The sequence below is a fragment of the Vidua chalybeata genome, chromosome 13, assembly GCF_026979565.1.
Source record: "Vidua chalybeata isolate OUT-0048 chromosome 13, bVidCha1 merged haplotype, whole genome shotgun sequence".
In the NCBI taxonomy this organism is placed as follows: Eukaryota; Metazoa; Chordata; class Aves; order Passeriformes; family Viduidae; genus Vidua; species Vidua chalybeata.
In genome coordinates, this window is record NC_071542.1 from 3601764 (window position 1) to 3628195 (window position 26432).

General features: G+C 50.2%; 2 protein-coding genes across 8 annotated transcripts in view; one reads left to right on the top strand and one right to left on the bottom strand.

Annotated features, from left to right (window-relative positions):
• Window positions 1-13918, bottom strand: part of LOC128794845 (mucosa-associated lymphoid tissue lymphoma translocation protein 1 homolog) — a 33922-nt gene extending 20004 nt beyond the window's left edge. For 4 of the 5 annotated variants that reach the window (XM_053955074.1, XM_053955073.1, XM_053955072.1 and 1 more), the window contains exons 1-10: window positions 13780-13918; window positions 13266-13384; window positions 12931-13084; window positions 12296-12474; window positions 11259-11355; window positions 9584-9610; window positions 8593-8796; window positions 4142-4319; window positions 997-1071; window positions 282-409 (exon numbers count right to left, since the gene is read on the bottom strand). In XM_053955074.1, the coding sequence (XP_053811049.1) occupies window positions 282-409; window positions 997-1071; window positions 4142-4319; window positions 8593-8796; window positions 9584-9610; window positions 11259-11355; window positions 12296-12474; window positions 12931-13084; window positions 13266-13384; window positions 13780-13789 (1171 nt within the window). In that variant the 5' untranslated portion in view covers window positions 13790-13918. The remainder of the gene's footprint in view (window positions 1-281; window positions 410-996; window positions 1072-4141; window positions 4320-8592; window positions 8797-9583; window positions 9611-11258; window positions 11356-12295; window positions 12475-12930; window positions 13085-13265; window positions 13385-13779) is intronic. The other variant, XM_053955075.1, reaches the window with a different exon arrangement.
• A 1499-nt stretch (window positions 13919-15417) lies between these two features.
• ALPK3 (alpha kinase 3) overlaps window positions 15418-26432 on the top strand; it is a 36737-nt gene continuing 25722 nt past the window's right edge. For 2 of the 3 annotated variants that reach the window (XM_053955005.1, XM_053955006.1), the window contains exon 1: window positions 15418-19780. In XM_053955005.1, coding sequence (XP_053810980.1) covers window positions 19638-19780 — 143 coding nt within the window. In that variant the 5' untranslated portion in view covers window positions 15418-19637. Of the gene's footprint in view, window positions 19781-19970; window positions 20080-26432 lie in introns of those variants that run through there. The other variant, XM_053955007.1, reaches the window with a different exon arrangement.

Below are 26432 nucleotides of genomic sequence, written 5' to 3' on the forward strand. Positions count from 1 at the left end.
ACAAGGATCACTCCAGGCTCCTTATTGATCTCCCTGCCTTTCAGGCCCTACATAAATGTCTCCATGCTGCTCGGAGGCTACTGAAAGCTCCCATGGGGCACGGCCATGATTTGGAGTTCAGGGAAGAACAGTGGGGGGGATGGGATGGGATGGGATGGGATGGGATGGGATGGGATGGGATGGGATGGGATGGGATGGGATGGAGTGATGTGGAGCCACACGGTCTCTGCTGTCTCTTCTCACCCCTGCCACTGAAGCGAGTGGTTTCTGGCTTCGCTTACCTTCTAACACATCCTCCAGCATGTGTGTAACCTTCTTCTCTTGCAGAATGTGTTTCTTCAGGTATTTCATGAAAATCCCAGAGCTGAACTCCCCATCCTGCAATTCATAGGCTTCTGCATCTTCGCTCCTGCAAGAGTAAGGATATTTCTTCAGAGTCCTTGCAGTTCTGCATTGGGCATGAAGTCCAAGTCAGTCTGGGGTGGCCAACTCCATCCAGGCTCTATTGGCTGGGTCAGAGTGAGCTTCTCAAGGAATAACACAAAGTGCTTTGGTTGGGCCCCAGAAAGGATGGGCAGGCCACAGGTTAGGAAAAAGCAGTGGAAGGGAATGGGATAGGACAGCACAGTCTCCTTTGCCAGCCCAGGTGGGTGACAAAGGTGAAAAGCCAGTGGAACTGGCACTGGACCAGTCAATAACACCCAACATCTCAGGAAGCTTTAGGTGAGCTGCTCGTGGAACGTTCACCTGGGGAATCCACTGAAGAACAGGTGACAGGAGCTGATGTCACCTTCACACACAACTTTCAACTGAAGCACAGGCTGATGGCAGCAGAGAGGACAGAAGTGCCTGGACAGCACACCCAGCAGATGGAGGGTGAGAGCCAGAGGGAACTTGAAAGCCTCTCCAGCCTCCGTGCACAAAAGGAAGAGAGGAGACCGGGCTGTGCCAGAGTCTGGTCCTGTGTGAGGCTGTGGGAATGGTGAAGTCACTTACGTGGAATAGCCATAGACAGTGTTTCCCCAGGGCTCCAGTGGCTGCACCTGGGACAAGGCACATCCTGGGTTGTACCTGGACAGGAGGCAAAGGCACAAGTCAGTGTTGAGGACATCTGTCAGCTGGAGGGGACAAATCCCACACATTCCTCATGTCCATCTCTTAGGGATGGCAGTAGGATCAACTCTCACCTCAGACATAACCAGAGAGACTAAAGCTGGGAATCCCACCAAGAACCCAAACCACAGGGAAAGGAGTAGGTCTGTCTAGCTGTGACTTATCTGCACTGGTAAGCTCTCCTTGCCCCGAGCCTGAAGCTGTGGTACCACCTGGAGCTGTGGGTGCACGTTGCCACCTCCCTACAGAGGCTGGGTTTTAACAACTCCAGGCAGCACCACAGTGCAGAGAACACACAGCTTCACCGTGGCCCAATGGACAACTGTCCCTCAAGAAGTCAGAGGTGCACAGCACCATGCTTACAGCTCAGTTGTCTTTGCTGGGGTCTGGGACACCCCACGGGGCCCTTCCAGACCATGCACACACCTTTGCCTTAGGGAACCAAAGCAGGTTATGGATGATACACCCCCAGATCTCCCTGAGAGATGGGATCAGGACACACACACAAGTCTCAAAGCCCAATATTGGTCCTGGCACCTCAGTTTAGATGCAGCTGAATGAGCACAGCCCCTATTATTTCCAAAATCAGGCAGATCCATGGTGACAGGATCTGATTTCCAACAAAAAAGATATCTTGGTTGCATTGAATGGTTACATTTTGCCCATCTGACTGCAGGCAGACTGACAGGCTGCCTCCAGTTCACACCAGTGACTTGGAGCTGTTCTCAGTCACACAGAGAAAAGAACCAGGCACAGAGGCAGCATTAACTCCAGCACAGTTTCCTGGGGCTGGAGCTGGCACACTAAGGAGAGCAGAAAGGACAGAGGTATTGCCAGCAGCCAGCATGTCACCTACTGCTGGTGGCACAGTCTGGAGATGTTCAAATGGCAGAATTCAACTGCCTTGTGTAAGTTGTGCTAAAGATGATCAGAAGAGAAAATATGAGAAAGGAAACATGTTTCTAAATCTGAATATTGAGTTTTATCTGCTCTTCAATTGCTCTTAATTTAATGCAGAAATCTTTGGTTCCAGATCTAAGGATAAATCAGGAAATTCCTGGAAAAGGCAATCACATCCGCCCAAAATCAATATATAAATGTATGAGGCTACACACAGGCTCTGTGCTCTGATTCCTCCCCTGCTAAGGCTGAGCATCTGCTCCCTTGGCAAAGGGAGATGTGTTTCTCACCACCCTGGCATTTCTGGTGCCAACACATGGGGTGAGGAGAAACTCTGGGTGAGCTCCCTCTTAGCACAGACACAGCTTCATGCAGCATCAGTCTGACCAGGAGGGTGCTGGGAAAGGAGGCCCTGGGAGCCTTGTTTTACACAGCGGTGTAAACACACACAGCTATGAAATCCAGATGCTTTCCTGAGCTGAAATGGTGACTTCTTGAGAAAAAATGAGCTCAGGAGAGAGCTCCTGCCCCCACAAGATCAGGGATAACACCCACTGCATGAAGTGCTGTGCTTGCTGTGGAAAACGGGAGGTGTGAACTTCAGGGAAGGAGGGAGAAAACCAGCTGCACAACTTTGCCTAAATATAACAGCAGATCTCACACTGCATCCTCTTCCCAGAGCACCACTGAGACTCCATTGAGCAAAGGAAGCAACGGCAATGCCAGGGAAGGAGACAGCAGCTCAAAGGGAGACAGACAGCATCTCAAAAGCTGTTTTACAGATTGTTAACACTTGCACTGGTGGTCCCTGTGCAGCCCCACAGTGCCTCCCCAACACATACTGCCCTCAGATGGCACACCAGCAGCCCAGAGCTGCACCAGCTCTGCACCAGCTATCTGCACCAGATAGCTCCAGCAGAGTATCCATGAGAGCCAAGTGTTCCTGCTTTGCTGCAGGCCATCCCCTGCCTCTGATCATACTGGGGAGGGCAACCAGGTGCTGCCAGGTGTGCCAGGGAAGCAACACATTCTGCTCTCAGCAGCCAGCAGGAAGGGAGAAAGGGGATGCTCCACTCTGGGGAGTTCAGGGCAGCATCAAGGGACATCAAGGTCCTGCTCCAGAGCTGTGGGACAAGTCCCAGCACAGCCAGCTTTAAGCTATTCAAAGCAAGCAGCCCCACCACTGCAGCTAAAAGGCATCAAAAATTTATCATCTCTCCAGGGCCTGGCAGGTCTCTCAGGGTACCAAAAGCCCTGTTGTCTTTCCAATTCTTAGCACAGGAACCACAGCACGAAGAGAGAGATATTCCTACATTTGCTCTCCAGCTCCTCTCTGACCTGTAAATCTGCCTCAGGAGCCTGAAATAAATGAACTAATGACAGCTTCTACTGCAACAGTCCACCCACCTCAGCTGAAATTGGACAGGTAGCAATTTCCTGCAGCAGGATTGAAGTCTGCAGGCCAAGGGAAGATGATGGATTTTCCACAGAAAGTGGGAAAATGCTGATCCCTGACCTCAGCAACAGCAGCTTCACAACACGACCACTTCAAAGGATTTAAGCCCAACAAAAAACAAGTAGCAGGGCTTAAAATATTTTCCCTGTCATGTTGCACTCTTCTCACAGATGTTAACAAGAACGCAGCCAGGAGAAGAGAGGTGAACTGAACACTCCCAGCCTGAGCACGTGGGAAATACGGACCAGGAAAGCACACAGTCAGCAAGATCAGGTTAGGTGGGTCAGGCTTGAAACAAAAGACAAACCCTGTGCTGAGTTTAAGCCAACAATTTATGCCAGGCAGAGCCACCCCTCCACAGGCTTGAGGCAACCTGCCTGTATTTGCCAGGCTTCTTCACCTCAAAAAACCAAGGGAGGGTCTCCAGCCCCTTTTCTCCAGCAGATCTCAGACAAGGTCTGATGCTCTCTGCACTAATACATGATTGACCCATCCCCCAGGACACCCTGCAGGACCTGACAATGTGGTTGATTTTATGGCATAGATCAGTAACCTCTGACAGAGGCTCAGCAGCACCATGGGGGCTGTCTAAACCCACAGCTGAGGATGGCTCCCCTCCCCCAGCCCTCAGAATGCCCAGCCCAGGTGCAGGAAGGGGGAAGAGGCCCCTACCACTTCCTGCAGGTGTCCAGCAGGATGATGTTCAGGGCTGTCTGCTGCTGCTGCATCTTCTGGAGGATCCTCTGCACACTGATGCAGTTCTCAGAGGCATAGGGTTGTGGAGCATCAACAGGGACCATGTAGTTCCTCCCCAGATGTTCGTACCCATGCCCAGCATAGTAGAATATAGCTGGGAATAGGGAGAGGAGAGGATGAATCAGGATGCCAACCTGCAGGTCTGTAACCAGCTCCCCATGGCCATGTCCCACCTCCTGTCCTGGAAGGATACTGGTGCAGGGCAAACTTAGACCAGTAGCACCTATGGAACTGGAGCCACACTGACCTCACAATTTCAACTTTTTCCCAGTTTATTCCCTTCACTGATGTTGGAAGCAGCCCCAAGAGGCTCTCCTGTGCTTGTGGATTCCTGCACTGTTTGTCTCCTGAAGGCCCTGGGTTTACACACTTCCAAACCCTCTGTGCTACAACACCCAGGCTCAGCACCTGCCAGGCTGAATTTCACCGTTGTACCATGTTTTGGTTAGTCCTCAGCTCTCTGAAGGAATAAGGCAACAGAAAAGGATTTTACCAGGATGGAAAATACATTAACAGCCATTTAAATGAGAAGCTCCTCAGTTTCCTAGTTTTGGAGAGACTAACAACGGATTAGGTGATGGGAAACATTCTCAATTTCAAAGGTCTGCCTGTATTCACACACCTATAAGCTGGTGAAAAATTAGACATAGAGAGATGAGTTCTTCAGATGTCCAGAACGTGAGGATTGTGTGCTTCAACAACCTCAAAGCAGGCACCAGCCCTGTTAGGCAGGAGAGGAGTCAGACTCACGGAGATGCTGGTGGGAAGCCCAAAACCTAACAAGAATTTTGGGTTTTACTCTTAGGCACATGAAACTTATTAATGGTTTCTACCTTCCCAAGATATGGCAACACAGGGCCATCCAGGTGGGAAGCCAGCACTGGGGAACTTGGCATGGCCTAAGCTGGGGCTCCTCTCCAACCCCAGGTTCAGTGCAGGGCTGGCACAGGGATCCCCAGGCAGGCTGGAGCTTCTCAAAAGGAAGCTGCACAGTGGCTGGCTACCCCTCCCCAGGACCAATGCCACTGCTTGGGGATGCTGGTTGGTGAAACTTGGGGAATTGAAATGGGTTAAAAATAGCTCTGTGACGTGACACAGAGAGTTGTGTCACTACAACTGGGGGACAGTGAAGAGTGAGAGGTCAGAAATGGGAAAAAGCAGCTAAGAGGCAACAGCAGGAGAAATTGCTCACTCAGATTCACTGCCAAAGCCCACACTTCAGTAAGTAACCTCTCCTCTATTTTTCTTCCACTGCTCCTGCCCCTGCACTTGGCAGGATGATCACTTTGGTGTGATTCTGCAAGGATGCAGTAACAGGGGCAAGAGCTGAAGGGCTGAAAGCATGATCTCATTGTGTGGAGAATGGAAAACATGATCTCATAGTCAAAAAGACCTCGAGTTAACTTTGGTTTCTATTCTCAGAGGACAATGGAAAGTTTCTCAAATAGCCATTTTCACAGGTGCCCATGAGATTTGGGTTCCTCTTCTGGTGGATCACCAGCCAGAGACAGAAGGCTCTGATTTACAGAAGCTTTAAACTCTCATAACTTGCGAATCAAAGCCACAAAACCCTCCCCTGAGATTAGAAAACAGTATAAAACAGGAAGCCTTCTAGAAAAATTAGATGCAGGGTGGGCCCCTTGAGCCATTGAGCACTGGTGGCTTTTGTCCTTCTGCCTGTACATGCAAGGGAAGTGATGACATCTGTTACGAGGCAGCATCACTGAGGCTTGGAAAAAAATGAAATGTAACAGGAAAACCCACAATAAATGATTCACTCCTTAAATCCTCTGACTTTTGAGGTCTTGTTGAGTACCTCAATGTACCACCAAGTGCTCCCCATGCTATATAAACCACAAAGACTCGTGTTCAAATCAAAAAAGGTGAGTTTCACATCACCTGAGCAACTTCTCCAACCTCTCCTGGACTGAATCTCTCCTCCTGAACAGGAAAGTCAACAGTTTGCCCAGAGAAGGAAAGGGATATTTTATTCTGAGTTCTTCCCACATTGTATGAGTCAGAACTGCTCGTCACAGAAAAACTTCTGAGTACCAAATTAAAAAGGGGAAGCTCCAAGCACTGCTTATAATGCAGGAAATGTCAGCATGAGGCTGAATAAAGGCATCACTCCATATTCTTAGTATTCCACTCACGATTTTCTGTTTGCATTGCATTTCCAACGTAATTTTTTTTTATTTGGGACTTTTTAGGACGCTCAAAATAACATCCATGGGGATTCCTCACTTGCCTAAGGGTGGAATAATTAGATCACTTAGAGGATGTTTCAGGGGCCTTCAAAAATCCTATGCAGCTTTTCTAAGATGAGATCTGGAGGAAAAGCAGCCTGATAATCCACCACCTCCATACAGTGAATTGGACAAACCTTTGTATCATAGAATCATTAGGGTTGGAAAAGACCTCCAAGATCATCAAGTCCAACCTTGGACTGAACCTCACCATGCCCACTAAACCATATCATGCAGTGCCACATCCACTTGTTTTTTGAACACTTCAGGATCCAAGCCTGGGAGCTGTGCTGGCATGGTCTGGAGATGTGGAAGAAAGTCTCACAAAAGCCTTCAGCTCCTGGAGGGACAGTTACAGAGACCAAGAAGCCCAACTGCCCTTGTCAGCATAGACCATGCAACAAGGGGCAACAAGCACCAGCCCATGGAGGTTCATGTTCACCAGTCAGTCCTCTCCTCCTCCTGTATGTCTACACAAAGCTCTCCTGACTTCAGCTCTGCTGGTTGCTACACTGGAGGTGGCACCTCCAGGTTCCTCAAGCACGAATGCTGGGATGCCACAGGAGCGTGTCCAACACGCACATGGGTGTACAGGGCTGGCTGTCACAGGCACCTCTGGGGGCTTTAACAGGCTGCCTGAGCTGCTCCTGGAGCTGCTGTCTCACCACAACTGGGGCACTCAGTAGGCAGCCTGACCCAATGTCCCACCATTCCATTAAGATTCCAGTGAATGTGGCAAGAATCCTGAACTCAATCACTGCTGGATCCAGCCCACAGTGGGGTTCACTGTCTTCAAAGAATAGCACACCACTCAGCCTGGAGAGCTGTTAAGAAAACCTCAACCTAAGCAGGCATTGCCTCACAAACACTCAACTCAGCTGTTGATGTTTTTCCTGACAGCACACAAAATCAATTTTGCCAGGAAGGATCAGAGGCCACGACTGCAGAGAAGCTCTAAAAGTTTAAATAAGGCATGACAGTATGAAAGGTTTGCTGTTTCCAAGCCTTTTTTTCTCTCCAGCGCTTAGGAAGGGCCATGGATAAAATGCCTTTTGGTCCTCACATGACATGGATAGAGGGTAAGAATGGCAGCTGGGATGACTCTGGCCTGGGAGAAATAAAGCCTGGGATACACGGAGATTTCAGAGAGCAACAAGAAAAGGAAGCTGCAAGTGAAGTCAGGGGAAGATGCTGTCATAGGTGATGTGCTCAGATGGAGGGCCAGGACTGCACGTGGCCCTTCCCACCAGCTCAGCTCCCCAGATGAGTCACTGCTTCCCAGAACAAGGTGGTTGTGCAGCATTTACCTCGTGGCCAGGTCCCCATCCATTACACAACCTCCAAACCTCATGCTGAATGCCAGCCTGGAATCAGCCCACGCTGACTTTCACTGTCTGGGCGCCACTCAGCTGGCATGCAAGCCTCACACTGAGGTGTGGAAGAAAAAAAAAACACCTGCAAGGTGTTTTCAGGATATCTGTCATGCTGTGAGAATCTCAGGGACCCCAAAGATGCTACTTTCACCATCAAATCTGAACACCTGCTTTAAGATCCACAAGATCTGCTGATTGGGTTTGTGGCTGAGAACACTTCCTTACTGAGCACAGTGCACAAATTAAGCACAAAGCCCAACCTCAAAACCACCTGCAGCTGGGAATGAATGCTCTTCTGCAAAAGGGTTGTCAGGGGCCCAAATTAGACCTTCAGGAAAGAGAAACAAGGAAATCATGACCAGATGCAGCAGTCAGGGCCCAAAAGGAGCCCCCCTCCTCACACATGAGTGGGGGGGCCAATCAGTCTCCTCAATTCTTTTATCAAAGGAAAAATCAAAACCAGCTTTCCCATTCACTATTGGAAGCACTGGATTCCCAAAAACTCAGTGTGAGCCCATGCTGCTGGGACTGGAGGTGAGCCACACATTGGGGAAACATCCACTTTGCCTGACTATAACCTGCCAAAACTAAACTACACTTATCCAAGGGCTCCTGTCAAGCCTGGTACTGATGCAGGTCTCCTCTGAGACAGAAATGTTCAATTTCTTCTCTTTTAATTCAACAGCTGTTCAGAAAATTCCTAATCCCGATTCAGCACGGGCAGGTGGCTGAGCTGGCTTGGCCTTACCATAGACTCCCTTCCCCAGGAGCTGCAGGAACTGACTGACTGCTGTCGCCATCTCAGCCTTGTTCAGATCCAGCAGGGAGACAACCTGGAAGCCCAGATGCTCCAGAAGATGCCTCAGCTCAAACACATCCCTCACAGGAGCCATGAGGTTGGGGTGATGCTGGTAGCGGTTGTTGCCCACTAAAAGTGCTATTTTGCCTGTAGCTGAAACAAACACCAAGTGAAAAAGCTGTAAATGCTCAGCAGGAGGCAAGATCTCACCTCCTCCTGCTGGAGTGAGGATATGGGCAATCTAAGGAAAGAGTTAGGCATCAAGGATAGACCCTAGGCTGCTGCAAGCCTGGAGCACCCTCCAGAAAACCCTTGGCTTTCTGAACACTTCGACAAAACACACAATCATTTCGACAAAAGAGCTTGAAAAGTTTTCAGTTGACAACCAAAATCCCAGGAATGCAAAGGTTCTTCTCTACTTGCCCTGGGGTCTGGCATGTCAGTGGTGTGTGGGAGGGGGATTCACTGAGGCAGGCTGAGGGGTCCTTTCCCTCACAGGGCTGAAGGAGAGAAACCCATGGCTCCTGTTTTGATTTTAATCCCACCTCCTCTTGTAAAAAAATGGGATTTATGTTGCTCAGTGGTGGTGGGAGCAAGGAACTTTGCCCTGTTCTGAGGAGGTATTTCAAGTAGGGACAAGTTGTCATTTGAACAACACTTTTAAAATCATTTGGCAGGCACAGAGCTTAAGACTCAGTTACTCATTAGGAATAATCTTACTCCACTTGCTGAAAAAGATCAGGGCTTGGCAGGGGATGGGACTCATTTTATGCTGTACAGCTGTAATCCCGAAGTGCAGAGCCTGTGGCAATGTGGTCATAAAGGCTTGAAGCAGTCTTTGCAGAAAAAGCACTCCCATTCCTTGTCCTCCCATCCACCCTGGAGCCTGGCTTTTAATTAAGGGAGTAATTGCTCAGGAAGAAAAGATGACAGTACTCACCAAAAAACTTTCCAGAGCTACACATACCTGAGAAAGAAAGAGGGAAGTTATAAGCCTGGGTTCAGTAAGCCTGGGCCTAGCACCTAGTGCCAGGTCTGAATTCTGCTCCAATAGCTCTGACAATGCACAGCTGGAACAAACACACAGAGGATCTGCACAAGCAACATTCCTCAGGCAACTCCTTCATAGCCTGACTGCTAACCTTAAAGACACTGGTCTGATGTTAGGAGGATTTATGAAATCCAGACTGATTTATGACATCCTGAGCAGCTGGGAAGCAAAGCCTGGAGAAGTGGCAGACCAGGGAAGGAGGGTCAACATGGAGAAGCTCATATCTGATGTGACTCACCTGCTACCTCGCTGCAGCAAAAGCAAAGGAAACAAAATGACTCAAGGTCAATACAAGCTCCAAAACAAAGAGTTTCTCCCCATAAATGTCCAGTCCAGAGGAATTTGCCCTGTTTGCTTTTGACTGCAACAATATTCCCAGCGTTTTTCATCTCCTTGCTCTGCCTTTCCCTGTTGTTTTAGCAGTTTCAGCTTAGAAAAGCCACTCACTTTGGTCCACAAGTTCTCCTGCCTGAGCACCTCCAGTCTTTTAAAATCATTACTACCCTAACAGCTCCAGCTTTTCCTATTTCAATCAGAAATAAATTTTAAAATCCAGCCCAGGGGAAAATTCTAGAATCCTAAATGCTCTAAAAGAAGAAATTAGGGATAAATTGCATAAATCTCATGGGTCTTAAAGACCTTTGGCCCCTGAACCAGTGTTGCTGATGCATGAGAGATGCCTGAAAAGCTGCAAACAAAACTACACATCCTTTTCCACCTCTGACAGAGGCACCTGTTGCATGTAAAAGCTCCCCAGCAGTAATACATTGAACCCAAGCCAATCTGGTGTCCTTTTCTCACTGTCTGTCCCCTCGGGATCTGTTTCACCAGCTGTGAGGAGGCAAGCAGAGTGCTCTCTGGCTACACAAGATCAATTTGCACTTTGGACAAATTTTAAAGCCAGCATAAAAGGCAGGATAAGAAGCTTATGGCATAGAAAAATCTCTAGGTGGAGTAAAGAGCCAGCAAAGTCAGCCTGAGCTACTCCTGCCTCACATAAGCTAAAGGCAGAGGGCAGAAGCAGCCAGAAGTGGAGCATGCCCGAGGCTCTGGGAACACATCCTCTCCCTGGGATCCATCACTCACACAGCATCAGCCCTGAGCTGCCAGCCCACGGGGCCTGAACCTTCCCAAACAAACACCATCCTCTCCAGCTCCGTATCTGAGCACATCCCTTGACATGTCAACGAGACTGCAAATGAGTATGGCCACAGGAACCTGCTGTGATTTGGCCTGGAACTGTGAAAGCAGCACCTTGGCATGGTGTCTTGGCAGGTCTGCAGAGAGCAGCTGAGAGCACTGAGCCTGCCCTTACACAGCAGGTGTCTGACCCACTACAGGGCCCAGCAGCACCCCTGCCAGACAGTGCATCACTGCATTTAGGGGCTTTTCCAGCCACTGCCCCCTTTGCTCCCTCAGAGACCCAGTACCAAGGAATCCTGTTTATCATGGTCCTCGCTCACCAGCTCAGCACCTCCAGAGAGCACCAAATTCCTTTGTCCCCTCTAATTATGTCTCACACAAAGTGATATGCAGCAAAGTGATGTGGGCTGGCTCTGCTCACCGATGTGAACGTCCACGGCGTTGGTCCAATGCTCTCCATGACTGTTGGAGGCACAGCAGAGGTACGTGCCCGAGTCACTGACCTTGGTGTGGGTGATCTAGGCAGATCAAAAGTTAAATCACATTATTTATGGTGAAAGTCTGAAGCTTCCTGTAAGGATCTGCCAAAGGCACTTGTGTCATGGAATAAAAAGTATTTTTCCAGCTGTTTGCAGAGACTTTACCTCACAAAGAATCGGGACAGGGACAAGAACCAGAGCAGTACCAGCTGGCAAGGACTCTGGTTCTCCAGGATCCTGCTCAGAGAGGGACTAAAGTCACCACTGAGTCAGGGTGGCCACAGCTCTGTCTATTCAAGCCCCGAACACCTCCAAGTACATTGCTGCCTTTCTGGCTCCAGCACAGCACCATCCACCTCTGAAAACAACCTCTCCTTAGTGCCCAGACTGAAATTTCTCATCAGAATTGCAATCTAAGGCCACCATGTAATACCATCTAAGATCATCTGTAATACCATCAACCACTACTGAGAAGAGACTGGATGTCATGTCCTTTTGCCTTTCATGTGATGCCCTGGAAGTAAATCTCCTTTCCTGATTCAAGAACACAGCACTGATTTACACTCAGCCAGAGACACAAAATAAAGCCAGCCCCTCTATTGCCTCCCTGACTCTCTTCTGTCAGGACCAACCACATTTCCTTCTAGGTCTCCAGCAGGCAGATAGGATTCCCACAGCTCCATCAATCCACAGTCCTCTCCACACACAGACAGTAACTGTTCTCATGTTTCTGCATAAAAGGGCACAAGACATGTGCTGAGAGCTCTTCACGCATCTATGGATTGGTTACCTCTTAGAGGAATATCCACAACTTTGAAAGAAATCCATAAAACATATTCCCCCTTCACACAGAGTCATCCAGCCAGCTACCAAAGCAGCAGGGTGATACGTGGAGGGCTTTCTCACAACCCTGCAATCAGCTTCTCCCATTACCCACCTCTGCCCCCAAAGCTCCTGTACTATCCCCAGAAAACCTTACCCAGAGCCTTTTTCTCTTCTGCTGCTCCAGCATGTTCCCATTGTGGTACCACTGGTAGCTGGGGGCTGGGACCCCCATGGCAGCACACTGCAGCTGCAGTGGCTGCCCCACCTCCACCCGCTGCTCCCTGGGGTTGAGGACAATGACTGGTTCTCCTTGCCACAGCCGAGGGGGCAGACCTGCAAGGCAGCAAGACAGAATTGGTCCTCCCTCTACAGGGACAGCAAACAATGCCATCTTTGACCCTCACTACTGCACCTTTCTCCTTGGGGAGCAGGGAACCCAGTGATAGTAAATGCCACACCAAAGCCCTGCCTCTGGCTTCCCAAACCTGATCCTCGCCCTTTCCTGATAAAGGTACAGTCAACATTCTAAGGAAAACCATACCCTATTTTTGGTCAACTTTGAAGTAGCCAGACGGGTTCTTCCAGTTCCAATACCCAGAATAACTCTGGGAAACACATGGCAAGCATGAGGTGCAGGTGCATGTGGACGGGGCTTGGAGCAACATGGTCTAGTGAAAGGTGTCTCTGACCATGGCAAGGGGTGGAACGAGATGAGCTTGAAGGTCCCTTCCAACCCAAACCATTCTGTGACTCCATAATACATCAAGAAGGTAAAAGACAAGCTTGTACCTCTGGCAACACACTGATGGACCTCTACCTTCACCCAGTCGGAGAAGACAGCATTCCTGTGGAGGTCATTGACTCTGCAGGTGTAGAGCTGGGTCTGCTCTGCAATGATGGGCAAGTCTTGGTTGGTTGCTCCAGGAATCAGGCGGCAGTCAGACTAAAGGGAAAACATAGGCAGTAGGCAGCAATTCCCTCCTCACTGCTGGCAGCAGAAGGCACTAGGAAGCCCTTTGTAAGAGCAACAAAAGCAGAAACCCCTGGTTTCCTCCCCTCCTTCAGCTCCCCCACTGTATGCAGGGACCCAGCCTGCTGCCATCCCAGGGCCACCCCATTCTTACCTGGTACTGACAAAACCACTGGTACTGCAGCGAGGTACGCCCCTGGGCTCGGCACCGCAGCGTGAAGGAATATCCCACCGGGACAGAGACAGAGACTGGCTGCTCAGTTATGGTAATAGCTGTGGAGAAACAGCAGGTGGAGGTGGGAACAACACTGCAGTCACAGCATGTCACTCTCACCCAGTGGCCAGGCATGGTGGGCTTCAAGAGGGACACCCATCCCAGCAAGAAGAGAAAATTGGAAGAACAGGGATGCTCTTGTGGCCAGAGAATGGAGAGATGGATGGATGGATGGATGGATGGATGGATGGATGGATGGATGGATGGATGGATGGATGGATGGATGGATGGATGGATGGATGGATGGGTGGATGGGTGGAGGGTGTATAGGTGAATGGATAAGGGGAAGGATGGATGGAAGTATGGGTAGGTGGATGGATGACATGGGCCTCTTCTGGGTATTCTCGCAAGTGCCCGGGGGCTGATACGGTCACTTTGCCCTGTGGCTACTCACCTTCCTGCATCGCTTCTCGGGCGGCTCCTCCCCGGCCTGGGCGGCCGCCGGCCGACCCCGCGGCGGTTCCTCTCCCCGGGACGCGGCGGCGGCACCTGCGGCGAGGGACGGCGGCGCTGGGGCGGGTCGGGCCCGGACGAGGGACCGCTCACCCGGCGCGGTGGCCCATGGCGGGCTGGGGGCTGCGGCGCTGGGCCGGGGCCCGCACTCGGCTGCCGCCGGCCCCGCGGCCCCGCACTTCCGCGCTCCCGGCCCGCCCCGCGCCCGCCGGCACCGGGGGCGGCGCTGCCACGCGCCGGGGCTGCGGCGACACCGCACGGAGCGGCTCCGCACGGAGCGGCACGGCACGGACCGGCTCCGCACCGCCCGGGCCGGCACGGCACAGACCGGCGCGGACCGGATTGGCCCCGCACGGACCGGCTCCGCATGGCACAGACCGGCACGGCACAGACCGGCCCCGCATGTCTGGCTCGCTCCGACGGGGACGCTGCAGGACGCGCCCCTCGCCAGGATGCCAAGGCTTCCCGCACCTCCATGCCCACGAGTGACCTCTCCCCCTTCCCAGGGGTGTCCTCACGCCCACCCCCACTGGTGACCTCGCCCCCCTCCCAACCGTCCCTCCTTCCCGTGGTGCCCCCCTCCCACACTCCTTACAGGTGGCCTCCCCTTCGCCACTGCTGACCTTACCCTCATTCACACGGGTGTCCTTCCTCCCTACAGTGTGTCGTCGGCCCGTCCCCACCACCCCACTCCACCCGTTACAGGTGTACTTGTCCATATCCCACAAATATCCTCACCCCCTCCCTACGGGTGTTCTCACCCCCATCCCCCCTGGTGACCTCACCCAATCCCCACAGTCGTCCTTGCCCCTTTGCCACAGGCATTCTTGTCCCCATTCTGACTGGTAACCTCAACTACTTACCAGGAGTGTCCTCCCCTCCTCCCCACACTGTCCTCCACCCCTGATGGGTATACTCGCCCATGTCCCCACGGGTGTCCTCACCTCCTTCCCCACCAGTGTCTTCCACCCCATCCCCACAGCTGTCTTCGCCCACATTGCCACTGGTGTCCTCACCATGTCCCCACATGTGGCCTTGTCCGTTCCCCCATGATCACCCATGCTCTCATCCCCACAGCCACTCTTGCCTCCTGCCCACACCCCCCATGCCCACCGCCCTCACCCCCCTGGCTCCACGGTTGCACTCATGTCTCTCCTGGGGACCACAGCCTGAAAGGTTCATTGTGGAGCCAGCACTCCCAGGGGTGGGTGTGTAGAACCCCCTTCCTCCGAGAAGTCCCCGCCAGCTGGGCCAGGCATCACGAGCGCCCCAGGGGAAGTGGCGCTGGGCCAGCCCTCCGGAGGTTGCACAAGCCCCTCTGGGAAAGAAGGGAAGGATGGAAGGATGGAGGTCTCCACAGCGCTGTGCCGAGACTTGCCCTTGCAAGGTTAGGGCAAGGTCAGGCTCATCAACCCAATACTCACCACCTTTCCAGAGGCATCAGGACTGCAAGGAAATTAGCTGGAAATGGTGACTAGAGAGGACAGAGGGTGGCCAGGGAGTGACTGATTATCATTCCCAAAGAACTTTAAAGTGACAGGGAAGGGAATGTGACACAAAGCTCGGAGGAATTAACTCAGGGCAGACAAATTTGCATCTGGCTGGCTTCTCCTTGTATTAATAGTCCTAGGAAGCAGGTTCCCATGGTGGCAGATGGGGACCAGGACTTCAGCATGAGGGGGACCATGGACTAGTTCGAGAGGAGACTGTGAGAGACTCTCACTCTGCTGCTGAAATTTCTCTATCCTGGAGCTATGGGCTGACCAAGGAAAAGCGAGGCCATCAGGAGTATCTCCCCCATGAGGCAGTGTGGAAGGGCACAAACAGGGGCATCAGGATGGCAGAAAGGAGCAGTTGTGGCCAAGTGCTTGTGGATCCATGCCCCATGGAACCCAGGGCAGGGCTGAGCTGTGCCACAGGGTCGGAGGGACTAAGTAAGGCTGAAGGATGCACCTCTAACTGCTGCTTTTCTTTTATAACAGATGGGGAAGAAGGTGGTAGGAAAAAGCCAAACCCAACACAACTGGTGGATCAAGGAAAGACTTTCTCCCTCCATGTCCTTTCCTTTGCGCAGAATGGGATAGTTACACTGCAAAGGCAGGAAAAACTGCTACACCCTGTCCACTCAATCTGACCCAGAGCAATCCCTGCTCCCACAAGGACTGGTCCTCTCCTTCCATGGATACAGGAAAGGTGATGCATAGCATAGGACCTTCCTTTGTGCTCATCTCCTCACCTGTCTGAGATCACACAGACCCTTCTTTTTCCTATTTTCTCCAGGGTCCAGATAGGCATTTGGAAATATATCTATAAATGATTGAAAATGAAAGTTCTGGCTGAGTATGTGCCAGCAGCTCTGTGGCACGTGTATGCTGCAGAGTTATTACCTATGTGACACACATAGCTAATAAAAATTATCATTAAATTAACCCCAGCACTTTCCCATAGCTAATGACACTTCTGACTGATGCAGAATCTCTTCAAACAGCTGGAGGTTGCTGTGTTCCCTGTAGATTGTTTCTCCAGGCCCAAGAGAAAGAATCCTTCTCCAAATATCTCCTCAGAAAGCCCATTGTGCTCATCCTCTGCTAGAGCCCTGCCCTGGCACCATCTGTTAATATTTGGAGAAGAACCAGAGGTGAGAGCTTGTTGTCGGAGTGCAGGAAGAAGCCTGTCATTTTAGAAAGGGAGGAACTTAAGGGTGCAGGATGGGAAAGGGAAGGATAAATTGTGCAAGAGGAGTGAGAAAACATCTGTGACTGTGTGAGTCGGTGCTGGATTTGCAGGCAGAGGAAGAAAGCTTTGCTAACGAGGTCTGAAGCGTAGTTTCTATCTGGCTCAGGCTCCAGCAGCTGAATGTGTTTCCCCCGGAGCCAGGAGCAGAGGGCACTGTCACTCTCTGAGCAGACTGACGGGAGAGCAGATGCTGTGAGAGGAAGCTGTCTCAGCAGGCAACAGGCACAAGAACCATTCAGAGCTTGAAAGGGCAGAAAAGGAATATAAGCCCTGTGCGTCGGGGGGAGGATCAAACACCACAGCAGGTTCTTTCTTGTCACATCTGAGCTAAACCTGAGCTCACCATCCAGGCTTCTCTCCACTGACGGGGTGCAGCACTGAACCATGACATGACCAGGGTGGGAAGGGAGCCCTGGGGGGGTCTCTGGTCCAGCTCCCCACTCTGAGCAGGATGTCAACCAGCTGCTCAGCACCCTGTCCCATCCACAGTCAACTGTCTCACTGGATGGAGATTGCCCATCTCTTGGGTCCCTGTGGTACTGCTTGATTCCCTTCACAGGGCAAATAATTTTCCTAATATCTAATCAGAACTTTCCTCCTTGCCATTTGCATTTTGGCCTCTCATTCCATCACTCTGCACTTTTGAGTCTATGCCCTCCTTTGAGGTAGTGAATAAAACAAGGAGGTCTCCATTTAGCCTTTCCCCAAAGCCTAAAAACCCAGTTTCTCTCCTATGTCAAGGTGTCTGAGCTCCTTCAGTCTTTTTGGTGGCCTTCACTGGATTTGATCCAGCATATTAGCGTCTTTCCTGTATTTGGGAATCTGAAACCAGACACAGTTCCAGGCCCAAAGCAGATACCTACCTGTTCTGTACACCCTTCCTAGCTAGTCTGGGCTCTGTTCTATCAGATCAATATGCTAAGAGGGCTCATGGTAATGTGTAATTCATATGTTGAGACTTCAGGTTTCCTGAAGCTGTAGGAGCTGAAAATCCTCTTTCTCTTTCCAGAGAAAGGCATGGGATCAGGAGAATGCCAGCTTGAGTCCTTCCAGCCCAGCATCCTGCCTCCCATATTTGGGCAGCAGCCAGAGCAGAGAGTGTGAGATCAGGGCACGCACGCACTGAATATTCTTATGTAGCTCAAACGTTTCTTGAACTGAAGGTAATATCTTCATACTGCATAAACCTCAGGAGATTTTCTTTCCACAGATTTGTCTTGTGGATTTTATTAATCCCTGTTGACATTGAACAGCCACAGCCATGTGTGGGAGTAGCCTAAAGCCAAGGGGAGGGAGGAAGCGTCTCCCTTTCACTTATTTTACCTCCTGCTAATTTGACTTTTTCTCCTTGCCCCTCTCAGCTGTGTATACCTCAGTCATGGGCACCTCAGTAGTTTCTTACACCCTGAAGAGTCCCAGTCCACACAGTTACCCTTCATGCAGCAGCCAGCCTGGACCTTGGCTCGTCCTTGCTGCCCTTCTCTGAGTTCTGTTTGGGTTTTTTCAGGTTTGCTGTTTTCTGTTTGAGATGGATTATTTCTAAGTGACATTAGCTCACACAGAGCTCACTGCTGCCTGTTGAAAATGAGTATTGTGGTTTCCCCAATGGATCATGTTACATTTGTTTTATGCAATTTCATCTGCTATTTCACTGCCTGGTGAAGATGAGGCCTTGTCAGCCCTCTGGGACCACCCTTCTCCATATTTCCTAGGACCACATCCAAATGTCTTAGGAGGTCCATCTCCTTTGCATTTGCCAAGATCAAATATCCTCTCTGGTATCAAAAATCCTGCAATTTACATGCCTGATAATGTGATCACCTGCCACTGTTGTGTCATCTGTATAGGTGATGCACACACTCTGTGTGTCTGTGCATACCCTGGTGCCAGCCCCTATCCAAAGTCACATTCCAAATCACAGTATTTGCTGAGGAAAAGGAATCAGGAATGTCCTGCACCAACTGATCCGTCACCTGTCCTCTGCTCGCTGCCACATCTGCTGCCTCTCCTGCCCCAGGAGGATCAGCTCTAATCATGTTGTATTTCCTGGAATGGAGCAATTTGCCATAATTTCCCTGCTCCTGCTGCAATCACTGCTGTGCAGCCATAGGCAGGCAGCTAATCCACAGTGAATCTGTTCCATCCATCATTCCAGTGCTGGAGGGATGCAGTGCCACCAGTGACGTGTCTGCAGCACATGATGCAACAACTTGACAGGCAAGAGAAAGGTAGAACAAGAAAATAAATCCATTTTTTTACTCATCATATTTTCATTTGATATTAAATCACTGCTAATAATTGTTTGTGACATGTATCCACCTTTTACATCTCTCTTTTGTGCTGTCTTTTTTACAGAGACTGAATAAATACCATCAGACTTTCTCTTGGGCATTCTGGGGTAAAAAACAGGCTGCCAAGTCATGTGAGGATGTGACTGCCATGCCCACGCTGAGTGGTGCAGCCAGCCAGGGTGGGAACCTTGTGCCTGCAAGGAAGTGGGGGATGTTGGAGCTGATCCTGAGAGATCACGTAATAACCTGAGCTGGAAGGGACCCACAAGAACCATTGAGTCCAACTTCTGGCCCTGCAGAGGACAGCCCAACAATCCCACACTGTGCCTGAGAGCGTTGTCCAAAAGCTCCTGGAGCTCTGGCAGCCTTGGGGCCATGACCATTCCCTGGAGTGTGTTCAGTGCCCGACCATCCTCTGGGGAAGAGCCTTTATCCAGCGTAAACATGACACAACTTCAATGCTGTACCACCGGGTTCTGTCAGTGTTCACCAGACAGATACTTGAGGTGTGAGAAATCCCCCCGTGGTGCGAAGCTTATTATAAGGACAAGTTCACTTCTTCCTCAAAAGCTGGACACGAGCTGGCAGCGGTGGCAAGAGGAGGAGGAGGAGGAGGAGGAGGACAAAGAGGCCGGGCAGCCGGCCCGGGGAGGCCGGGCAGTGGCCGCTGCGTCACGATTGACAGCGGCATGTGCGGAGGGTCTATAAACGGCGGCGGTGAGTGACAGGGAGGGCAGCGACGGCCGCGGGGCAGGGCAGCCGCACTCCGGCCATGAGCTCGACCCGCAGGGCCCTCTCGGGCCTCTACGGGCGGGGAACGAGCCACATCGACGGGGCGGAGGAGGCCGAGAGCGCGGCCTGGGCCTCGCGGCCGGACCGACGGAGTTACCTGCTGGGCATCCGGCCCCAGAACAGGTGAGCGCCGGCCCAGGGGAAGGCGCTGCTGTGGGTGCTGTCCCCGAGCTGGCCGCTGCCGTGGGTGCGGGTGACAGCGGGCGCGGGGCTGGCGGGGGAACGGAGGCGCGGGGGAGGCGGGCCGGGCCGGCCGGGGGCGCAGCGGGGCGGGCGGGTTGGCCCTCACCCAAGCCGCGAGGCCTCGGAGGGAACGCGAGGCCGGCCGGCTGGAAGTGGTGTAGCCAACGGGCCTGGCCGTCCCCGGGGAGCTGCTCCAGGGGAGGAAACCAAGCGATGGCTCGGGCTCTGCGGAGGAGCGGGTGTGTTGCAGACCAGTCCCTCGCCTCCCCAAAGAGAGCTGGCGGTATCGCACTATTGCCGGGCAGGGCCTGTCGACATAGCACATTGTGTGTGGCTGAGAGGGTGTGTGAAGTGGTGGAGTCATAGAATAGAATAATGGAATATGCTGTCCACAAGGATCATCGAGACCAGCTCCTGGCCGTGCACAGGACACCCCAACAATCCCGTGCTGCGCCTGAGCTGATTGTCAAAACACTCCTGGAGCTCTGGCAGCTTTGGGGCCATGAGTACTGCCCTGTGGAGCCCGTTCTGGTGACCCAACACCTTCTGGGTGAAGAACCCTTTATGATTATCCAATAATCTAATCAATTGTAACCTCCCTTGGACAGCTTTATGCTGGCCCCTCAGGTCCTATCGCTGGTCACCAGAGACCAGAGATTGATCGGTGCTGCCTCTCATCTTCCCCTCATGAGAAAGTTGCAGACCCCAGTGAAGTCTCAGTGTAAGCTGTCCTTATGAAATCTTGACAAACACGAGTGTCTCCAGTTAAACTCAGGGAACAGCACTGATCTTCCTGCCTTCATTGTAGTGAAGTGGCTCACCAGACAGAGCGAGGGGCCTGCTGGGCTCTGTGCTCAGGTGCCTTATCTTATTGTCAAAAAGGCATTTCTACACTGTAGATAGGGACTGAGCAGCAATGAGATCAGCATTCCAGGGTCAGGAATGGCCTCCGGCACAGGGTCTGGAGTAGGAATAAGGCTTTGTTCACAGGGAGAAGGTATGATAAACATGCTGTCAGCTGAGCCTGACTGAGGTTAGCAAACACAAAATTACAGGGTGATGTGCCAGCAGTGCCCAAGGTGTCGGTGATTGTGTGAGGCACTCAAAAAAGCCTTGAAATTGCTTTGAATTCACTGGGAATGCTCTTCAGTCTATGAGCTCTCCAAATAAGTGTGCCTCTTCCCTGCTGATGGTTTATAAATAATCAATTTCCAGCATGTCAAGCATTGATGCCTCAAGGAGTCAGACATTCATAAAAATAAATGCAGGACCAAAAGTACTGCTGGGAAGTCAGGTGTTAAAACTGGGGTAACGCCAAAGTGAAGTTGCCTAAATTCAGTTCCTTTGTGGTGGTATCATGTCATGCTGGGGTGTGAGCTAATCGCAGACTGGCTGCACACAGTGACATCTTCAGCACCACCAAATGTCCATACAGGGTCCACAGCCTGCAGCCTCAGATCATACAATGAACTGGAGATCTCTTAACTGAGCCCAGTGACTCTATTCTGCTGATTACAAGCAGAGAGAGGTTAATAAAAAAGATGTTGAGGTGTCTGGGTTGCCTACAGCTTAACTTTTATTTTCCTTGGCTGTACTCAAATTGCAGCTTTAATCAGTTAAGGAGAGTTCATCCATCCAACAAGAAATACCTTCAGTGCTCCCAGCTGGATTCCCGAAGTTTCCTCTGTTGGGGAAGGCAAGGAGCAATGTAGCTAGCACCCATGCAGGCAGGCAGTGCTCCTGGTGTCTTCTGGCTGCACCACCCCTTGAGGCTGTGGCTCAGGCATGGTAAATCTGGCCCATGGCTGCAGAGCTCTGAGCCCTGAACCTTTTGAACTTTTCAACCTAATGCTGCTGTGGCTGCACCCCAATTTCCATCCGTGGGAGCCCAGTACTGGCAGAGGGACTCTGCTGCCTCAGTTAAATCAGCAGCACATTCCATTTCCACAAATTCTCCAATCATTTTTCCAACCACTTATGTACATGGTCGTCAAAGCCTGTGGCAAGGCAATTTAATTTTGTCTCTTAATTCCACTGTCTGCCCCTTCTGTTGTAAGAAGCAGTGACTAAATAATTGCTTGATGGCAAAATTGACCTTTCCCTGAGTTCATGGCAACTTCTAGGTTCCCTAATGAGATAGGGAGGAGGCATATAAAAGTCTGGTTCCCTGCAGAGCCCTACAAGTGCTGACGACTTGAGCCAGAATTTTTGGAAACTGTTGTCTAAAATGCAGGGCAAAGGCTTGAATGAAGTGTGGCTTTTTATGTCGTAATTAAAAAATGTATCATAACAATTCTGGGAAGCAAATGAATGGAATAGTGTAGCAAGGAGACTTTCAGAAAGCAATTATGACTGTAATTAAATCCAGGAACATCTGGAGAGATTACCTGGGAGAACTTGAAAAGCACGATGAGCAACATGCAGAACAGCAGAAAACAATGAGCAGCTCTCTAATGGATTTGGATTTGCTGGGTTTGAAGCTAACAAAGGCAATGGGACAAGTGATGCAGACATAGGATTGCTGTGGGAGGCTACTGTAGTGCTTAGAAAACAGAAGTGGATATTCTGAGCCAAAGAAAATAGGGTTTTTTCAGGTTTCTCTGTTCCTGACTTTATATGTGTATATAGAGTATGTTTAACTAAAATATTTGCCTGTTCACCGCTTCTTAAAGCAGTAGAAAGTGCAGTAACATGGTAGAGGTACACAAAGATGTGGAGAGATCTTTAAGAAAAGAAACTGAGGTTGTAAATCCCTGCTTCCGGAGTGACTTTAAGAACACGCTCTGCTCTGCAGTTCCCAGCACAGGAATTGAGCTGTTGGAAAGAGTCCAGAGGAGGCAGCAAGATTGTCAGAGGGATGGAGCACCTCTGCTATGAGAAAAGCTGGAATTGTTTATCCTGGAGAAGCTTTTGGGTAACCTGATTGTGGCCTTCCAGTACCTGAATGCAGCCTAAAAGAAGGATGGAGAGAGACTCGTTACAAGGGCCTGGAGTGACAGGACAAGGGGGAATGGCATCAAACTGCCAGAGGGCAGGGCTAGTTGGGCTATTAGGATTAAATTCTTCCTGTGAGGGTGGTGAGGCCCCGGCTCACATTGCCTAGAGACGCTGTGGCTGCCCTAAGTGTTCCAGGCCAGGTTAGATGGGGCTTAGAGCAACCTGGCCTAGGTCACCTGCTCATGGCAGGTGATGGAACAAGATGAGCTTTAGGGTCCCATACAACCCAAACCATTCTGTGATTCTATGTTGAGGGCAGTTTGGATGTCTTACTTGGTCTCCCTAATCCTATTGGAGGAAAGGGATATCATGTAAATTGAAAAATATTAATTAGGTAACCAGAATATGATTTTTCTGGGTTTTAACTTGTAGAATTTTCCAGAGGTGGTGCTAAGAAGGCCAGAAGAATAGAGGTGTTGAAAGTGGCCATAGATAGGACATAATCTTTTTATAAACAGAGTATTCAGGGTATTTACTCCTTGTGCCCTTGGGAACTAGTCTTTTGTAAGGATTTTCCCTATGATGAAACAGCTCAGTGTCTTTCCTTTGTTGGTCTTTTAACATACCTGATATTGGACAGTGTCAGGAGCACTTATGGCCACAGTGACTCGCCCTCTGCTCTGGCTGCTGACAGGATTTTTTTTAATCTTGGGGTTGTTTTATTTAAACAAACCTGTTACGTCTCAAAGCAATTATTTCAAGCAAGTCATTATTTCATGAAGCGAGAGGAGGAGCTGTCAGTCCTGTTCAGGGTCTGCCTTAGCTGCATTCATGGGCCACAACCCTCAAGACATCTTTTTAGGTGTCCTTTTTGTAAGATCTAGGGAGCCTGGAGAGCGTATTGGTACAGAGAGATGCAATTTTATATAAAACCTTCATCTGAGTGCTAGGCAAACCTCTGCTGGAAATGATCTGCACCTCTTTCCTAATGCAGCTGTCTGAGCCTCAGTCTCATTAGAGCATTGCTTCCTTGCTTGAATATCTTTCTACTGTCATAGCTACATCATATACAGATATTTATAGAGTGTAGTGACATTGCCTCTGATCTTTTCTTGGAAAACTCTGCTCAGGGTGGCAGTTGAGCTCAGGAGAGGGCCTTGCCACCTGGCTCTTCTGGCTGGAAACCATTCCCAATCTTGTCCCTCTTGCTTTGCACATAATATCAAATGAAGGAGAAAGATCTGTTGCTATAATAAAGTGTGCTGGAAACTGAGGAGCACTTGATTCCTGAAAAGCAGGTTTAGTTTAGTCGCGTTCTGTCTTTAGCAGCTGGGTACCTGTATTGTCCAACGGGACTTTGCTTTTGGTGAGGAGTGGTGTAACCCCCTGATCAGATGCCAGCTGAGACAGCTGAGAGCACTCAGTCAGTTTGATTTGTGGGATGGAAGTGTCTCAAACTCTGGAAGGAGGGACAGCCAGTACCTACTGGAAAGGCAAAGTTTAAGGCGTCGATGACTCATCTCCACACCCTGTGACCTGTAGGACAGAGGCGTCTGTTTCCCATTGCTGTAACTACCTGCACAGAGGTGTCTGCTTTGAGTGGGACTCCTCAGCAGTTGTGTACTCCAAATAACAATCCTCAACAGTTCCAAAGGGAGATTTTTCAGCTCCCTTCCTATAGCCTCCTGTCCATATGTCCATATCCCCTAGAAAGCCAAGAGGACCTGAGTGTGCAGGCTGATGAGCCGATGCCCTTCAGGGCCACTATAAAGATACAGAGTATATCACATGTGAGAACTGTGCTCTTCTCAGGAAACCTCATAAAAGGGGATGTTTCCCAGGCCAGGGATACCATTGTGTGGAGGGCAGAGTGTGGTCATCTCCAAACAAGGCACCTCTCATGCCACAGCAGAGGCAGTTCCCAGGAGATGGAATTAAAACCTGGTCTACCCTTGCTCGCTTTGGATGAGGGGAGGAAGACTTGAGTGAAGGAGGTTGTTATCTTACACTGACTGAGTCTCACACTTCACAGTATCGCCTGGTCCAAGAAGAGGAAGATGGAATGGCAGTTGCAGACAATTTTATTTTAATTTTTTTTTCTTTTCTTTGCATAGTGAGCTGCCAGAAGGATGCCACCTTTTCCTGGGCATCTTATTGTCAGTATTTACTTTGCTTTTTTTTGGCCATTTCTCATTCCTTGGTGTGTTTCTAAATTTAATTTGGGCCATAGAGGCAGCAACAATTCAGAGTTAAAATACACAAATCTGAGCCATCTTCAGAGCATTACAGAGGCTGATAAGGAATGTGTAACTTAATTGATTGTTTTCCACCTTCTCTGTTAATGAAATCTAGCCTGAATTGTTACACACAACTCCGTGTTCATCTCAGCAAAAAGTAAATTACCTGCAGAAAAAATTGCCACATTTCTGCATCTCTGACATCGATTCGGTCTGTGACCTTGACAAGCAAAGACTCAATACATCTGTTTTTCAGTCTGTGGAATAACAATGTGTCTTGTACAGCAACACAGCACTCAGAGCTGCTTTATCACGGGCCTGCTGATAGCTCCTGCCATGGTATATGAACACCAGCGCGCTTGTTCTGTGTGTGCAGGGAGTGCTTGATAAGGAGTGGGACATGTGGCAGGAAAGCAGCCGAGAGCACAACCATGCCCACATGAAATCCTCAGTATTTGCTTTTAAACGTTGAAAAGGGTTCACTGCTGACAGCTGAGGCGGGATTCCGAATGGCTTGTATTTGTCTCAAGTAGTATTAACCTTGAAGGCAGGCAAGTTCATAGGAAACCTTATACTTGGAAGTCTGGATGTGCAAAACATGCCCAATAATGTCAGGGATCAGAGAGCCAGTGAGGGCGAGTGTCTGTAGGAAATTGCCAGTCCCTCTGTCCAGCTCCCAGGATGTACAGGCTGCCTGGCTCTCCATGGACTTCCCGGGGAGCTTTGGTGCAATGCTGATTCCCTCAAAACATAACTTAGATATGTCAGCTTTGCTGTCATGGACACATTTCGCTCTTTTTTTCCTTCAGTGGACAGCTTGTGTGGGTCAATTTTCATGCTGTGGAAGAGCACTGAAAAATATTGATCACTGCTGCAGCTCAAGCAGCTTGAGTCCAGGTGCTTGTCCATATGAGGATGGAACCACTGTTAAGCCTATTTCAGGGTCTCCTGAGCTCTTGTTCACTTCCATGTGAGGAGTGCACTGGAAAGAGAAAGATTTCTTTATCTCAATGATAAGAAATACAGAAAGAGAGTAATTTCATGGATAATTGCATGAGAGGGTTAAAAAAGGTGTCAGACTGAAAATCTATGTTTTTCAAGCAGTTAACTTTTTGGTGCCAGTGGATGCCAGCCCAGACCATCAACTTGAATGGTTAAAAAAAGTGAGTGATGTTGACAGTTCTGCCTCCTGCCCTTGCAAGACTTAAATTTAGCAAGTGCATGAAAAACGAGGAAGGCTGTCTTCACTTCCAAAGAAAATTAGGAGTAGTTGAAGAGCTAAAACCTTTAAGAGGCTGATAAATGGCCAAAGGAGTTTGAAAGCATATGATAAAATGAAATTTAACAAAGAACTGAGACTGGTAGAAGGGATGTAGTAGAGAGGTATAGTGCTATGGTCCAGCACTTGAGAACAGTTG